This window comes from Oryctolagus cuniculus, chromosome 2 (genome assembly GCF_051225735.1).
Source record: "Oryctolagus cuniculus isolate XC-2025 breed Fujian yellow rabbit chromosome 2, ASM5122573v1, whole genome shotgun sequence".
NCBI lineage: Eukaryota > Metazoa > Chordata > Mammalia > Lagomorpha > Leporidae > Oryctolagus > Oryctolagus cuniculus.
Window position 1 is genome coordinate 136,432,815 of NC_142868.1, and position 13,969 is coordinate 136,446,783.

The following is a 13,969-nucleotide window of genomic DNA, read 5'->3' on the forward strand; positions in this document are numbered from 1 at the left end:
GCCCTTGGCACAGGAAGGGTAGATGAGAGATGCCCAGCATGTCTCACCCCCTCCACACACACCTGGCGGGAGCACCCCTGGCATGGGGCTCCCTGCTCCCTGCACAGGCCCTGGCAGGGCTGGCCACGAGCCCTTTGCCTGCTGCCCCTGGCAGGGCCCAGCGGCGTCTGTGCATTTAATGAAACCGTCTGGCTGTGATACCATCAGCTGCAGGCTCGGCAGAGAACCTCTCCCAGTTCCAGTAAGGGAAGTAGGGCGCGTTCCGATAAATAAAACCGTATTAGAGGCCGCGACAAAGCCCCTTTCGTTCCCGCCCCCCGTGCTTCCCAGCGCTTTATTTTTATAAGCGTGCGGGCCCCAGCCGGCCGCGTTTACACAGCCATCACAATTGGGCATTGTAGCGCCATGCACGCTGTATTGGTGTTGGCAGCACCCCCACGCTGGCCCCTGAGCGGGTCGACTCCCTCCAGCAGCCTTCCCTCCACCCCCCAGCTCAGGCAATGAGCTCAGCCCCCGGGGCTGGGGCTGGGGGTGGGGGTGGGCTTTCAAACAAAACTCACCCAGACCCACACTTGTGCCCCACCCGCCCACGGGAGGAAAACACACAACAAAGGCATTGTAAAGAGCAGGCCTGGAGGCCTGGGGCCTCAGACACTGCGCTACTGTGTGCCGGGCCTGGCCTCTCCCCTACGGGGCCCAGCCCCTCCCTGCCAAGCTGAAGGGGATGGGGGTGTTTGCTACAGCAAGGTGTGCAGATGAAGGAAAGCCAGATGGACCTGCAGAACCTGCCCCTCCTGGTGGGACTGGGGCTCACCAGTTCCAGCTGAGCACCCCCCAAGGCGGGGGCAAGAACCTCTGCATGAGCAGTCTCCCAGGACCCCAAGCTACAGGGAGAGGCTCCAGCCACAGACACGCGGGGATTCTGCTGGACACCGCCGTTGCCACCAGCGAGCAAGGGAGTGGGCAGCACGTCCCAGGCAGGCGGCTCTAAGCTGGGTCCAGAGCCCAGCACCGGGCTGTGGGGGCTGGGCGCTGCTGCTCAGCCCTTCCTGGAGCTCCAGGGAGGGACCTCTGCATTCCCAGTACACCAGGCTTTCCTGGAGGGCCTCCTGCCACACAGCTTCCAACCCCAGGGCTGGGGACAGGGCAGATGGTGTCACCTCATTTGTCAGCCTGGCCCCAGAAGACGAACTGGCTGGCCCAGGGCCAGACCCCCCAACTCCTAGTCCAGTGTTCCTCCTGCCACGTCGCCCTCATAGAAGGTACCCGCAAGGGAGGGTGGGGCGGAGCGCCAGGAATCAAGGAAATTCACATTAAAACTATACTAGAGCAATATTTTCCCTATAAAATTAAGAACAATCACTTAAAGTTATAAAACCCAGCGCTAGCAAAACCTAGACAAAGGGTGCGCTCCTTCACCGCCGGCAGCATGTCAGTAGCTTTCAAAAGAGCAACCTGGCAGCGCGCCCTGAAGAACGTGAACCTGATCCTGTCCCTTTCCTTGCATTCCCGAGAACCATCCCAACAACCCCAAAAGCTGCATGTGCAAAGATGCTCGCTCTGGCACTAATGACACCGCATCATTCATTCACCAGAGTGGCCACCACGGGGTAGGGTTGCATGGTGCTAGCAGCATGAAGAAGACCCGGACCCAGCCCAAGCTCTCAGGCACGTGACGACAAGCAGGAGGTGAGATGCAGCTTCCTAGTGGTGGGTTCGGGTGCCAGGGACGGGGAGTGCCCAACTGCAGCCTGGTCGCATCGAGTCTCCAGGACAAGTCTCCTCCCTGGAGTCTCAGAAAGCAGGCGGCAGCCAGCGCGGACCAAGCCAAAGGGGACCTTGCAGGCAGCCAGCATGGTGCAGCCAGGGACCCCAAGAACAGCACAGGCACTGGGGGCACAGCAAGACCTTGTCCTGGCACAGGGGAGAAAGGGCGCACCCGGGGCAGGTCATGGACGGCCCTGGACCCGTGCTGAGCAGCTTGGGCTGTATCCTGCAGATCAACGTTTCCCAAAACATGTGTTCAAGTGGCGCGCTCTCTAGGGAGCTACCGAACGCTTCAACTGGTTAAACAGGCTCCTGCCTGCCCAGGCCTCAGAGCTTCTCTGTGCTCCTGTGCCCCATAAATCTCCAGGCGCACAGGGCTTCCCAGCCTCTCCCACTAAGGAACCCTTTGCAAGTGAAGCATTTCACAAGCCTCCAATGCACTTTGGAAAACACCTTCCTGAGCTCCTTGCGCGGATTGCCCAGGCCAGCGCCAACCTTAACAAAAGGCTCTGCTTAGAGGAGGAGAGGGAGGGTGCGGGACCAGAGCACAGATGGGGAAGGAAGCCCCAAAGCAATCTCCACCGCCAGCCAGGACAGAGCCCAGATTGGGGCCAAACGCAGGCACTGGTCACCACGAGGTGGCCCCAGCTGTGTGGCTGCCACATCCCATCAGAAGCACTGCGGTCCAGTCTGTTGGGAACACCCCCAGGACCATCCAACTGGAGCACAGGTGTCATGAGGGGCCACAAGGCTGGCAAAGGGAGCACAGAGCTTTAGCTTCCCGGACAGGCCGTCCGGCCCCTATTGAGAGATGAATAACAGCACCTGACCAGCTCACCATCTCCCACACTTGGTTGGCCAAATCAGGCCCCCATGTCCACTGCCCAGCAACGCTCAAGGAATGCAAGTGCTGGAAGGTCCCCCGTCGGGGGCGGGGGCAGCTCTGTGAGCAGAGCCGAGGCTCCCTGCAAGCATGCGGCAGTTTCAGCTGGGGAGGGGCAAAGCAGACAGCTGCCCCCATACCCACTTGTCTTTGAGGAACAGCAATCTAGGGCAGTCACCCCTTCCAACCCACAGGGGTGGCAGGATGGAGGGAGGCAGGATGGAGGCAGAGCACCACATCCTTTCGAGCCCAGCTTCTCAGTTCCCAGGAAAGCCAGCGCATGCAGCAGACACTCACAAGGCAGGGACAGCCCTGGGCCAGCAACACAGAGTAGCTGGCTGTGTCGCACAGTGTCCTCCACGTTTTCACTTCATCGAAATGCTATGGTGGCCACATTCTCTCTCTCTCCCTCCCTTCCCCCCCCCCCACACACACACACAGGCACGTGCCATGAACATCTTCCCTTTGGTTCAGGGGACTGAAGCAGATGGCCCCACCCAGATGCAAGCCTCAGGTCACCCGCACAGCAACATCGGTACAAGCACCTTCCTCTCCCAAGTTCAGTGTTACTCAACAGGTGCTGCTGCGACGCTCCCAGCATCCACTCCAATCCTTAGCCAACGAGAAGGCACAGACACAGCCTGGCCTCCAGGCAGCCCCGAGGCCTGCCAAACAGGGGACCACAGGACAGCTCCATCCCATCCCGAGGCGGCCAGCGGCTAGAAGGTGCCACCAGCAACACACTGTGCCCAACCCTCCTGGCTCAGACATTCCAAGTCGCACACAAGCTTCCTCCGAGAGGCCAGCCGGTGGCCCTGCACAGCCGCCGGCCGCCAGCCGCCCCAGGTCAGTTCCCAGGGAGAAATTGCTTTGGTTTAGGGTTGGGAGGGAAAATAAACACTCTGGGTTTTACAGGTTCCCCACGCGGCTGCTGTTTTCCTTTGCAGCAGCTGCTCAATCGGCCCTTTCATTCAGAAACCAGTGCCTCCGCGGAAGCCCGAGGCAGTGCCCTCAAAGCTCAAGGGAGGTTTATCTGGGGGAGGGGTGGGGCCGGGATGGAAAGAGTGATGTGGCCCACGGGCCTGCCCCAGACGTGAGCACCGGCTCCTCTCACTGGTTCCCTGCAGGAGTTCCCTCCCCGTGGGGTCCTCGGCCAGCTGGACCACAGAAGACAAGGAGCCTGGGCCCCATCTGGCTGCCCGCCCTGCACGACCCTGCCACCTACACCCTCACCTCTCACGCCGTCCCTGGAAGGGCGAGGAAGAGAGCTAGCTTGTGAATTTTGCCCATATCTTTTTTTCCTCTGGGTACGTTCCGATCGTCAGAATCCTGGGTAAGTTTCCCAGGACGTTGTCACCACACGCACGTAGCTATCTGTCCCTGGCCTCCAATTCTAACTTGCTGGTTTTGAATACGCTTTAGGGACAGGCACGCTCAGGATGAGAAATGAATGCAGCCACCATGAGCCTGGCTGCATGGGGCAACAGGGGAGGTAAGGGACCTGGGAACCACAGCTGCTGGGGAGGGCGAGCATGCGCAGTCCCCACATCGGGGTGAAAAACACAGGCCAGGCAGGAGGACAGGCAGATCGGGGGAAGCTGTAGGGTGTTCCATGATGAGGATGTCACTCTCTCAGCACTGAGTCCTGCCCCAGCAAACAGCAGGCCTCTGGAGGCTGACTGCCCTGGGTCACTTGTCTGTTACTTTTTAGCCTCCACCCCCATCTTTTAAGACAGGGCTGCAGCAAGGGTTACACTGTCAGTAAGCACCTGGCCCACCCTGAGCTCTTGGGGCTGCTTGCAAGGTCAATTCCAGCACTCCAGGTTCAAGGACCCCTTCCTGCGGGAACTCATGCTCAACGTGGGAAGGTAGTGGCAAAGGATTGCAATCAGTCTGTGCAGTAAGCATGAGGGCTCCCAGCAAGGCGCTGGCCTAGGGCTGAGAAAGGAGCAACCAAGTCGGCTCCGAGAAGAGTTGCAAGGCATCTGAGCAGGGTCCTGAAGCATGGCGAGGAGTTCTCTGGGCTACGAGGAGGGGAATGCATTCTTGGCAGAGAACAGTCACGCACGTGGAGAAGCTTGGCAAACACAAGGACTGGTGGCATGGAGCTGGCAGAGGCAGAGGAACAAGCCAAATTTGAAATAGGCAAGGTCCACAGAGCTGGCCTCCCAGGACCTGGCTGCTGTGCTGAGGAGCTGGGGGCTTGTCCATCAGCATCTGTTCATGAAAGCAGTGAGCAGCTGCCCAGGTGTGTCAGGGGTAGCGTGGAAGGCAGCAGGGAAGCCAGGGAAGAAACAAATGGCCTAGAGAAGGGGCGAGGCCAGTGAGAGATGGCAGCATGAGACTGAAGAGGGGGGAACAGATAGGAGGGCAATTCCAGGGCCAGTATCCACAGGACTGGGTCAGAAATGGCTGCCGGCCCCAGGATCAAGGCAAGAGGTGCAAAAGAGGCAGGGTGGCCAGGAGTCAGCTTTGGACAGAGCAGATGCATCGATCAATTGCAGTCTGTGCAATGGAGCAGGTGGGGGTGGCAGAAGCAGCAGGAGACCTGGGGCAGAGTGGCAGCCTGGGAGCCACGGCCAGAGGGGCTCTCAGGGAGGAGGGGCAGTCGGCCACACAGAACCCTGCAGGGGAATTGAGCAGGCCATGGACGGGTGACTGCTACACCAGCTGATCCAGGCGACAGTACTGGGCACAGCCAGGCCCCCACTGGCAAGAAGTCCCCTGAGGCCACAGTCCCTGGTGCCCCCCCTCCCCCACCTACCAGAAAATGAGTCCTTGTCCATCGCAGGCAGGTCCCGGGCCTGGTACATGTAGCAGCGTAGGTGGTAGCGGTTCCCATCTTCCCAAGGAAGAAACAGAGACAGCAGCGTGAAGGGCTGGGTGACTAAGAGCTGGAGCTGGAGGGGAGGTGGGGTCTCTCCACGGTAAGGGCAGCAGACTGGGGGGCTGAACAACAGAAATGACTCGGGCACCAGGTTGGGACGAACAGACCACCACTCAAAGGCAGACAGGGGCTTGATGCGTCCTTGGCCCAGGCTAGAGCTGATGGGGAGAGGGAAGGGGGAAGAGCCAAATACACAACAGGGCAGCCAGAGCTTTGGATGTCCGAGCTCAAACTTGAGACTGTGTGCACATGCGCACATCAACACACATCTAGACACGCACGTAAACCCCAAGACACTGAGCCATGAAAAAGCAGACTGCATTCTCCAATGACCCCGCATACGAGCCTGCCCACAGAACCCCACACAGACAGAAGTGTAAGGTCACACCCCCATCGGCACCCCCAGGCAACACTTACAGTCAAAGATGCAGGAAATCGTGGGTCTGTTCACGCCAAAGCTCAAGGTGGAGACCGACATGGAATCCTCACTCCTGTCATCCACCACGCCGCCCTGGGGACAAAGCCAGTCATGGGGGATGCTGACCCCAGTGTTAGGTCCCCAGGGCCAAGAGGCCTCAAGATCACTCTGGGCCCTCAGGACTCCAATCTCACCCTGGGGTGCGCCCCCTCTAAAGCATCAAACTCCAATGTCATGTCCACAAACGGCTATGGGGAATCCTCCCTTCCCCATGGAGACTACACAGCCTTCCTTGTGCAATCTGGGGGTGTTCCAGCCACAGAAGCCAGAATATGGTGGAAGGAAGGATCCTAGAGGGCCTTCCAGGGGACACCCACCAGGGGACCTGCCCCCGAGGGACAGGTCTAGCGGGTCCCCAGCCCAGGGTGTTTAGAGGCAGTGCCAGCACAGCAGGTCCAAGCTCCGGGGAGGGGCTCTACTGCACCCCCCATCTCTCACCAGTTCTCATAGCACTGAGGGTGAGGAGGACCAAGGCTGAGGCAGGATGGGAGGCAGGGTGGGTCTACAGCAGACTCAGAAGCCAATCTGTCAGTCTGCTGCGCATGAAACCAAGCTGGTCAGCCCTGTCACCATGTCCTCATAGCTCTGGGCCCCAACCCACTGAGCCATGAGTGGCTTTTGAGGACAATGAGAGCAGACCCCTCCCGAAGAGACCATGCTGGCCAGGACGTCACAGGCGGAGCTCAGTGGCAGGCCCACTGCAGGCACTGGCCTTGAGGGTGACTTCCTTCAGGGAGAGGAGCCACTGCAAGGGCCCCCATGCTGCCCGGGCTCTGGGCCTGTGCTGCCTCTGCCCAGCCTCCACCCGACCTGCCATCCACAGGTAAGGACCTGCCTCCTGCCGTCAGCTCACAGCGACAGTGATTGTTGGGAAGACGTGTATCTGGGCAGGCAGGGCAACTACACAGCTACAGCCGAGCTAAGGGACAGCTGCCAATTTAGGACCCTTCCAGCTGCCCTAGTTCCTACCCGTGCAGCTGTCGACATCTGTATAGCTCTGGCCCTCCTGACCTTCCTGGAGGACCTGGGCTCTCCACACAGCCCCATTAGGCCCAGGAGAGACCCTTGCCAGCCCCTAACCTCTGAAATGCATCTTCAGCAGCCTGGACGCACCCGGCCACCTCTCCATGCTCAAACCAGGGAACGTGCCTTTCCCGGACTCACACACGCCATCACACGTACACACTCAACACGTCTCCACGTACCTCCCACATGCTCACACAGCCTCACACAATCCTCAGTCACGCCACACAGCCTCATACACACCTTGCACCCCCACGCAGCGCTCCCAACCCTGCCCCGCGGCTCCGCCCTTCCTCACAGCCTGGGCTGCCGCAGACGCTGGGTGCGCCCACCTTCTCCCTCACGTGGCATGGGCTCCCAGCACGAAGAGGCCCTGGTTGAGACTGGTCAGTGAGCACAACCCAAGGGGAGCCCCGCCCCCTCACCGCCCCGCTCCTCGCGTGGCCAGCCTTGACAAGGAAGGAAAGGAACCTTCCTGGAGCACAGCCTGACTGGAAGGAAGAGCCGCTGGAGCAGCAACCTGGAGCACGGCAGGACGGACACGGGCTCGCCCCACACTGCCCATCGCCTCAGCTACACGGTACTCAGCGCCGTCACGGAGCGACCACTCCCGCCTTTGTTTCAGAGCCGGACAACGGTGTGCGAACTCACCACGGCACCACAGCGCACCTGCTCTGCCCGCCAGCATCTGTGCACAGAGTAGAAAACCCAGGCGCTAAGAGCATGGCACACGGCCTGGGGCTCTGCCGAGGAGCACCACCCGGCACGCAGCTCAGGGACTCCACAGCAAGTACTCAGACGGCAGGAACAAGAGGCAGTAGCCTGGGGGTCCCAGTGTGGGTCTCAGGGAGGGGCGGCTGCCATCACAGCCACACCGAGTTACAGCCACCAAAGATGCTTCCAGGCAGTGGCACAGTGAAATGACACACCCACCGCCCTCGGCAGGCACCTGGTACTCAGCAGCAGGTCTAGTGGCATCAGTTTATCTCTCTCATCACTCCAGGCTCACACTAAACAATGCTGTCACGCTCCTCTCTCACCTTCTTTACATTTCTTGAGCTCATCTTCTTCCCTCTGCCACAGGGCCTTTGCACAGGGACTCCTCCTCTCCATCAAACTAACCTGAGCTCTTCCTTCAGCTCCATCATCGCTGGGACCTGGACACCCTGACTGTCTGGCTTGAATCAGCAGCGCCTTTCCAGCCTCTCCTAGTCTTTCTCCTGCACTCATGCTCTGTGCGTGAAATCAAGGAGATCTGGTCCTTTATCACCAGCACCCAGCCCAGCAAGTGGCACCTCAGAGTCACCCCGTGAAGACTCATCACCTGCCGCGTGTCACCAGCATGGCTTTGCCCTCTGCCACACGTGTGGCACACAGGCCCAAGGACCCATGGCGAGGGACAGGAAAGGGTGCACCACACAGCAGTCTCCCCCTTTAGGAAGCTCTGGGCACGAAGCTGTTACTACAAAAAAGACCCACCAGCAGCGACTCACACCCCAGGATGGCACCATCTGTGGGGTGCGATGCAACCGGAGGGCTTAGAAGGTTCCATCCAGGAAGACTTCCTGAAGGAAGAGGAGAGGCGGGGTGGCAGCTAAGGAGAGCAGGGAGTGCCCACACCAGAGCCCTGTGAGCCCAGTGCAGGGCCTGCCTGCAGGAAAGGCTGCTACTCTGGTTTCTGCCTACCCACCCCTCATCCCGCTTACACACACACACACACACACACACACACACACTCCTGCCCAGCCCCAGGCCAGACCCAGGGCATTGAGTTTCCCACAATCACATTCCTACCTCCATAGCTCATGCAACTCCCAGGCCGAGCCTGGCAGCCACCCGGGCTGCGGCCACGCACTCCATGCCGGGGCCGGCTGTGTAAGGGATCCCACTGCCCGCCCAGGGGACTGGGCCCCCTCCAACCCACCGCTGCCCAGCTGGAGCCACAGCTCCCCAAGGGGCTTGAGCAATGCTCTGCCTCCGGAATGCCGCAGGGCTCCCCTGGGGAGGGCCCAGAGCCAGCAGCCAAATCACCTGAGTCTGCTGAGGGCTGACATCCAGAGACCCCCAAAGCCTACAAGAACGCCTCCACCCACCTGACTGGGTCAAGGCCAAGATGGAGACCATCGAGACTCCTTCTGTGCCATGCACAATCTCCCTGTAGCAACGGTGCCATGCCCGAAACGGGACCTAGGGCTCCGGTTGAGCACCTACAGAGTGGAGGCTGGAGGGCAGAGGTGGACGTATGCAAACGGCACAAGCTGAGCACTCAGAGGACAGCGCCACAGCAGCTGCACCCACAGAGGCATCTCAGGGTCGTAGCGTCCTTCCCTGTCTCGGTTGGATCTAACAGACCAGCATGGGTGGCTGCCTCTCACTCACTTTAGAGAACACTAGCTCTGCTACTGCACAGCAGGGGCCCCGAGAGCACTGGCCACAGGCCTGGCAGAAAGGCCGCTGCAGCTAGGGGCCACAGCCTCCTCTTTACTCCATGCAGACAGGACCCATGGAGCCCTGAGGGCAGCAGGTGCTAGAGCCGGCTCACAGGGCTTGGGGCAGCAGATGAGATCAAGCGTTTTGCCACACAGCCATCAGGGAGAACTAAATCATACGAACCCACAACCAAAGTGACGGTATGAAAAAATAAAAATTGGCAAATACTCACACTCACCCCAATTCTCTTCCTACTGTTCACTACTACCTGTGATCTAGGGGTTACCTGCATCTAACGTCCCCGGGATGGCAGTACATCAACCAGGGCGCCACCGCCTGCCCCTTCCCGGCTCCACATGCAGAGGCACCACGTCCCTAGCTTGAGATCAGCCATGGTGGGGGTATTTATGCCACAGAAATCAGCACATGCTACGACCCAGGGTTGGCGCCACCATTTTGGCTTGGTTCACTTTTCTTTTTTTTTTTTTTATTTTTTTTATTTTTTGACAGGCAGAGTGGACAGTGAGAGAGAGAGACAGAGAGAAAGGTCTTCCTTTGCCGTTGGTTCACCCTCAAATGGCCGCCGCGTCCGGCGCGCTGCGTCCGGCGTACCGCGCTGATCCGGTGGCAGGAGCCAGGAGCCAGGTGCTTTTCCTGGTCTCCCATGGGGTGCAGGGCCCAAGCACCTGGGCCATCCTCCACTGCACTCCCTGGCCACAGCAGAGGGCTGGCCTTGAAGAAGGGCAACCGGGACAGAATCCGGCGCCCCGACCGGGACTAGAACCCGGTGTGCCGACGCCGCTAGGCGGAGGATTAGCCTAGTGAGCCGCGGCGCCGGCCTTGGTTCACTTTTCTTATAGAGCTGATTATAAAACACCGACCGGCACAGCCCTGGGGCAACCCTGCAGGTCCTCACTTCTTATCTTTTCAACATCAACTTTGCCGGGCCATCCAAAGAACTCGACAACATAGCACAGATCACCTTTGGTCTGACACCACCTGGCCATCACCTGCAAGATTTGTGACAATGCCTCGATTATCACTTCTCCGTGCCTCAGTTTGCTTACCCATAAAGTAAGAATATTAGAACTGATCCCCTAGTACCATGAGAACAGTTAAATGAGATGATAGGCAAACAGAGCAGAGGTAACATATAATATGAGAGGGCTTCAAGGCATTCATGGAAATCTTGTATTATTTTTAATTCTGGTTTTCCGTGGTTGTTTGTTTGTTTGTTTGTTTTTTACGGGCAGAGTGGACAGTGAGAGAGAGAGAGAGACAGAGAGAAAGGTCTTCCTTTGCTGTTGGTTCACCCTCCAATGGCCGCTGCGGCTGGCGCGCTGCGGCCGGCGCACCACGCTGATCTGATGGCAGGAGCCAGGTACTTCTCCTGGTCTCCCATGGAGTGCAGGGCCCAAGCACTTGGGCCATCCTCCACTGCACTCCCTGGCCACAGCAGAGAGCTGGCCTGGAAGAGGGGCAACCGGGACAGAATCCGGCGCCCCAACCAGGACTAGAACCCGGTGTGCCAGCGCCGCAAGGCGGAGGATTAGCCTAGTGAGCCGCGGCACCGGCCCCGTGTGTTTTTTTTTTAAAGGTTTATTTGAAAAAGTTGGACAGAGAATCATCCATCCACTGGTTCACTCCCCAAATGGCCACAATGGCCAGGCCAAAGCCAGGAGGTTCATCTGGGTCTCCAACATGAGTGCAAGAGCCAAAGCATTTAGGCCCTCTTCTTCTGCTGCTTTCCCAGGCACATTGGCAGGGAGCTGGATCAGAAGTGGAACAGCTAGGACTTGAACCAGTGCCCATACAGGTTTCCAGCACCACAGTGCCAGCCCCTCCACAAATTTTTTGAATGCACCTCTTTCATCTGTGCCCTAGATTGGGGCTGAACAAATTTTGTGTATAACTTACCAAGCAGTAAACACTTTCACCTTTCTGGCCCTTATGGTCTCTGTTGCAACTATGCAGCTGCTGTTACGCACAGAAGCAGCCAGAGACAACACAGATGAATAAGCATTGGCTGTGTCAATAAAGCTTTATTTACAAAAACAAGGGGTGGGGGCAGCACTGTGGCATAGCAGGTAAAGCTGCCACCTGCAGTGCCAGCATCCCATATGGCGCCAGTTCAAGACCCAGCTGCTCCACTTCCAATCCAGCTCTTTGCTATGGCCTTGGAAAGCAGTAGGAGATGGCCCAAGTGCTTGGACCCCTGCACCCATGTGGAAGACCTGGAGAAAACCCCTAGCTTTGGATCTGCCCAACACCAACCATTTGGGTAGTGAACCAGAGGATGGAAAACTTCTGTTTCTGCCTCTCTGTAACTCTGCCTTTCAAATAAATAAAAAGAAAAATGGAATTTAAAAAAAGTATTTTTTGAACAAAACAAAACAAAAAAAAAACAGGTGGGGGGCCAGATTTGCTGAGCCCAGCTCCCCTTCAAAGGGAGGTTATCACTCTTGCTAGGGTCTTCTCACCCCATCTGATTGAGAACACCAGGGCTCAGAGTGACTAACTTCCTCCCCAGGGGAATGTGGAGTTCCCCGCCCACCTGCAGGACTTCCCAGACACCTGCTTCCTCGGTGCCTGAGCAGGGCTCTGGAGCTACAGCGGGGGTCAGGGCTGTGGGGAGCCTGGGCCCACTTCAAGCCCCTAGCTGCCACAGCTTTTGCTTGCAGAAAAGTCCTACACAGACCAGCAGACCAGCCCAGGAGACGAGAACCCTTTAAAAGGGGATGGAACACAGAAATTCACAGCCTAATCAGGGCCGGTTGCAACGTTAAGCGGAATTGCAGGCGAGGGTGCAACCCCATTTAATTTACAGCTGGAGCCAGGGCTTGGAAGCAGCTGTTAAACTCCTTGCAAAACTACTGGCTGGCCCCTGGGGATCTGGGAGTGGAATCAGGAAACCTGGAGAATCCCCAATGCCACGTGTGGGCTGGCGCGGGTGTGTGTGCGTGTGTCTCTCTAGGGTTTCCACATCTCCACATGCCGAGGCTGCAAAGATGGCTCGAGCAGGTCTGATGGCATGCCAGAGTGCCGCCGTAATTAGGACAACGCTATGTCCCGGCTCGCCTGGCACAGTCCTACAGGGGCCTGCTTTCCCAGCAAGATTATCACTCGCAGCGCAGACCAGCGATAGACTGTGCACTCTGGCGAAGGTGGACGAGCACCCTCGTGGATGCATGATCACACACACATCCCTGGACTGAAAGCATGCTGGCATTTTGTCTGAGGCGCACAGGTGCCCTAAATTTCAGCACCCAAATCCTGAGCCAGACAGACCGAGGGTGTGTTCATTGAGAGGAGTTCCCCAAGCTGTCCTTGCACGTGGGTGAGCAGGTTGAGCCAGGAGGCCCCTGAGAGGGGGGCCAGCCTCCAGCTGCCCCAGAATGCCAGGCACAGAACAGGTACTATACACTCAAGCAGCAAGTCTGGGCCCAGCCTCGGCCCCAGCCATGGGCCTCGGTTACCAGCAAGGCAAACTCCTCACACCTCCCAGGCGCTGCCCTCGTTCAAAGTGCCAGCTCCGGGAACCATGCCCGGGTGCCCTGCACACAGCCAGCTTCATCCAGGCCCTCACCGTCCCACCCACATCTGAACTCCTTCTCAGCCAGCTCAAATGCCAGATCACTCCCGTCTGGCACCAGCCTCTCCCTGACCCCCTTCCCAGCACTTCCGACTCCCAGCTGCCCTGCCCTGCCTGCGATCCAGGCCTGGCGGTGCCTCTCTGTCCAATCCTTCTGGACCTCAGCTGAGGACTAGAGGCCTCCACCAGTCAACTGCAGGCTCCTGGGGTCAGGGCCTGGCTGCCCACATCGGACCCTCCCTTCCGGGGAACCCCACCCCCAAAGGTCCTCTCTATGGGAAGAGGGACATCCTGCCCCAACCCAAGTGGGGAAGGAAAGACCCAGAGGTCTGGCCCCTGGCCGGGAGTCACGTGGAGGGGAGCGAGGAGTTGTGCGGGTCCTGGGTGTAGGGCCACCTCAGTCCCCGTGTCTCCTGGGGTCACGTTAGGGACTCAGGGTTGTTCTAGCACAGTGCTGTCCGGCAGAACTTTCTGCGGTAAACAGACTATTCTGGAGCTGCACTGGCCAGTGCGGGAGCCAGCCACTGGCCAGGCGAGCCCTGTTGGGCAGCAGCTCCATTTTCTTACTCTATTTTCAATAGCCATGTGTGTCTTGTACTGAATAAAGGCAGTTCCAGTGTCTCAATCTCCTCGACTGTAAAATGGGGTTAATCACAGAATCCGCTTCCCGAGGTCAGCGCGAGGATAAAATGAGATGACGTGAAGCTCTCAGGCTGAGACGGCTGAGAAAATGGGAAAATCAACTTCCGCCATTCCTATGCTCTTGGTGGAGCTGGGTAAAGCCACGGCATCACACACATGCACTCAGACTACACACGCATGCATACACGCGTGTTCACTCAGACCACTTACATATGCACACACCTGCATTCAGACCACTGAGTGTGTTCAGACCACACACGTGCATGC

The 13,969-nt window shown here is 58.5% G+C and overlaps 1 protein-coding gene across 27 annotated transcripts in view; it reads right to left on the reverse strand.

Annotated features, from left to right (window-relative positions):
- DYSF (dysferlin) overlaps positions 1 to 13,969 on the reverse strand; it is a 189,747-nt gene that overhangs the window by 75,891 nt on the left and 99,887 nt on the right. For all 27 annotated transcript variants that reach the window (XM_002709783.6, XM_002709780.6, XM_002709778.6 and 24 more), the window contains 2 exons: positions 5,955 to 6,048; positions 5,415 to 5,492 (listed from right to left, as the gene is read on the reverse strand). In XM_002709783.6, coding sequence (XP_002709829.2) covers positions 5,415 to 5,492; positions 5,955 to 6,048 — 172 coding nt within the window. The remainder of the gene's footprint in view (positions 1 to 5,414; positions 5,493 to 5,954; positions 6,049 to 13,969) is intronic.